The sequence below is a fragment of the Perna viridis genome, chromosome 14, assembly GCF_037379345.1.
Source record: "Perna viridis isolate PV_CMFRI_1.1 ecotype Kerala chromosome 14, ASM3737934v1, whole genome shotgun sequence".
Taxonomy (NCBI): domain Eukaryota; kingdom Metazoa; phylum Mollusca; class Bivalvia; order Mytilida; family Mytilidae; genus Perna; species Perna viridis.
Window position 1 is genome coordinate 33,579,207 of NC_142458.1, and position 3,460 is coordinate 33,582,666.

At 37.3% G+C, this 3,460-nt stretch overlaps 1 protein-coding gene across 1 annotated transcript; it reads left to right on the forward strand.

The window, feature by feature from the left end:
* The first annotated feature begins 564 nt into the window (after positions 1–564).
* Positions 565–2,401, forward strand: LOC148599063 (uncharacterized). Its single transcript, XM_088560279.1, has one exon. The coding sequence runs from the start codon at positions 1,400–1,402 to the stop codon at positions 2,399–2,401; it is 1,002 nt and encodes a 333-aa protein (XP_088416405.1). The 5' UTR covers positions 565–1,399.
* The last annotated feature ends 1,059 nt before the right edge of the window (positions 2,402–3,460 follow it).

The following is a 3,460-nucleotide window of genomic DNA, read 5'->3' on the forward strand; positions in this document are numbered from 1 at the left end:
TTTTGAAGGAGTGAAGAAGCCATTTTTTGTCTAGTGGAAAATCTTATATTTACCTGGGATTTGTGTTTTAATGCCAACCAAAACACGATTACAGAATGGCGCCCAACACTCCAACCCCCCCAAACCACATACAACTGAAGTCAAGGTCAACCGGAAGTAGGTGGATAGGCACTTCCTGTTAATTTTATTTTATTATTTTTCTTTTTCATTTTTAGATAAGTTGAAGTTTTTCTTGCATACACACATACACTAGGACTTATTCAATATTCATTTTTTTTCGTAGCATTTAAAGGTCATATGTGACAAATGTGACACTTATGTACATGTAAGTTCATGCCATATTGTAATACACATTGAGGTTTACTGAAAGCTACTGAAGCGCAGTAACATCACTGTGTATACTTACTCATATTCCGTGTGACCCACACATAAAGGACATTGATTGACACATGTTTGTGTTTACATTTTGTACAAAGTTCAGTATTTGTGTTTAACCTACATTTATACATGTGGTGTTTGTGTTAGAACTTAGTGATTATTTTGTGTGTACATGTATATATTTGTCTTACTTTGTCTAGTATATGTTTGTGCTGTGTTGATTTACTTGAACGTTATGTGTTGAACTGTTCATAAACCAGTACTTAAGTGTGTTTAATACATTTAAGATTTTGACTTTATCATAAAAATAATAGTCTAATTAAACTTTTGATAAACTTAGAATTGAAATAGGTACTTAACAGGGTGCAATAGTGATTGAGAGTACAATTCCTTGTAACACTTGTCCATCAATAACATTTACTAATTATCCTGACCTTACCAACCTTATACCTTAACCCTTGTGCACTTAGTTTGACTTACATCTTTACTATCAAGTAGGTCTTTGTTTTTTTGTTTTTTTTTTTGGTCTAGGGGAAGTAACTCTAGTTATTTGAATCGAGGTCAGTTACTATCAGTTGTTGCTGGTGTTGTTCGTCAGTAGCTCCTTTCCTATATTAGTACGATTATACGCCAATTTCATTAAGTATTTCAGTACCTATATTATTTGTATATTCTATTGAGATGGATTTGTGAACGTAAAAGTTTTACAATTCATATCCAAGTTTAGGTTGTGTATCCTAAAGGTAAGTTGTTGTGCATATACTTGAACTTGACCTTATTGTACTGCAAATATCATTTATTGTAGACCTCTAGGGTTTATTTTGTTTTTTTTTCTTTTGATAATTTATTTTGTAGTTCTACTCTATTTAAAGGTTTAAGGTTATTTTTTGAAGCATTTTTCACTTTATATGCCATCATCACGGATGAAGACATTTCAGCAGAGGATCGTGCATTCCTTAAGTTATTGAAGGAAGAGGTTAAATCAACACCAAAGGGAGATGTCCAAGGAGTAAAGGATTGGATGCGCAATTATCTAGCGTCAACTGGTGAACTTGAACCAAAGCCAGAACACTCAGATGAGCCTTCTAAAACCAGCAAGGACAATATACTCAGGATGAGGGATCCACCCAGAATAACCAACTTCTCTGGAAACAACAACAAAGGAGAAACCTCATATGAGCTGTGGCGCTATGAAGTTTGTGGACTACAGCAAGACAAATTATATGACCCAGAAAACATCAATTATGCTGTGAGGAGATCGTTCAAGGGTGATGCTGGAATGATAGCTATGCATCTTGGACCAAAAGCATCTTTACCAGAGATTATTCACAAGCTTGACAGTGTTTATGGAGCCGTAGAAAGTAAAGAAGATCTACTGGCCACTTTCTACCGAGCAAGACAAGAAGAAGATGAATCCGTCACCAAATGGAGTTGTAGATTGGAATACATCATTGGAAAAGCTGTAGACAAACAGATAGTTCAGAAGAGAGATACCAACAGCATGTTACACTCCATGTTATGGGCAGGACTTAAACCTGAACTGAAAGATGTATCGGGACACAAGTACGATTCCATTAAAGATTTTGATGAACTGCGCATAGCACTGCGACAGATAGAAAGAGATCATGAGGACAGGAAAACTACAAAGAAGCCCCAACCTGCCCGAGCAATAACAACATCTGCAGAAAATACATCCCAACCTAATGAGAATGGTGAATTAAAAGGAATGATACAGCAACTGACCACACGATTTGATAGATTGGAACGGACATACCATAATAACAAACAAGATGGATATTATAGAGGAAGCTATAACCAACAACCACAACGTCAGGAAAGACAATGGAGACCTAGATCTCAACGCCAATTAACATCAACTTCAAGAACTGAAACAGAGAAAGCAAATAAGATAGTATGTTATCGATGCGGCCAAGAAGGACATAAGAAAATAGGATGTGCTAACCCACCCAACAGTCACAAGGATTTAAACCGCCAGAAGCCTATGGAGCAGGGCCGCCACTAGGCTTGAACAACTCAACGACAGGTCATACACAAGAAAAGGAAAAGACCGTACCACTTGGATTATTTGGACAACCCACAGAGACTGAAGTAAAGCTTAATGGACAACTTGTTAAGACACTACTAGATACTGGATCTACTGTATCAACCATCAGTAATAGTTATTACAACACCAATATGAATGCAACTAAACTTCAGAACATCAGCAGTTTGTTAGATATAGAATGTGCCGGAGGACAACAGCTACCGTATAGTGGATTTATAGAGGCAGAATTACAGCTTTTGAATCAGAACACCAACTACCCATGTGTACTACTTGTGGTACCTGACAGCCATTACAATGCACATGTACCTCTTCTACTTGGCACCAACATACTGCAGGTAATCCATGACAACATCAAAGAACATCATGGACAACGATTTCTACAGTCCTGCGATATAACAACACCATGGTATCTGATCTTCCGATCAATTACACTTGACACAATTGACACGCAACAACAACACCTTAGCAGTAGTGAAGAACGCTTCAATAACTCCTATTACCATCATCATTGATAAACAGATACCATATGGTCCTACTCCAGCCATGCTACATTCATCTGAACGTCAACCTAATTGGAAAGACTTAGAAGTGGAACCAGGTCTTATTGATTATCAATATGGCAGCACAAGAACCATCTTCATACAGATTGCCAATGTGACAACTAGAACTATCACGATTCCACCGAAAGCAATTTTATGTGAATTACACCCAGTGTCTATCGAATACCAGAAAGATGTTTCAGCAGCTTCATCAATACCTGTTCTTGACCAAGTGAAGATAACCGAAAGCGACTTAACAGAAGATCAACTTCATGCAGGAGTTAACCTCATCAAGAAGTATGAAGACATATTTGCCAAAGATGATAGAGATATTGGACATACTTCAGTGAAACACCGTATTGATCTTCATGATGACAAACCCTTTAAACAGAGGTATCGACGAATACCAGCCACCATGTACGACGAGGTTAAGGAACATCTACGTCAACTTCTGAAAGCGGGAACTATTAGAACATCA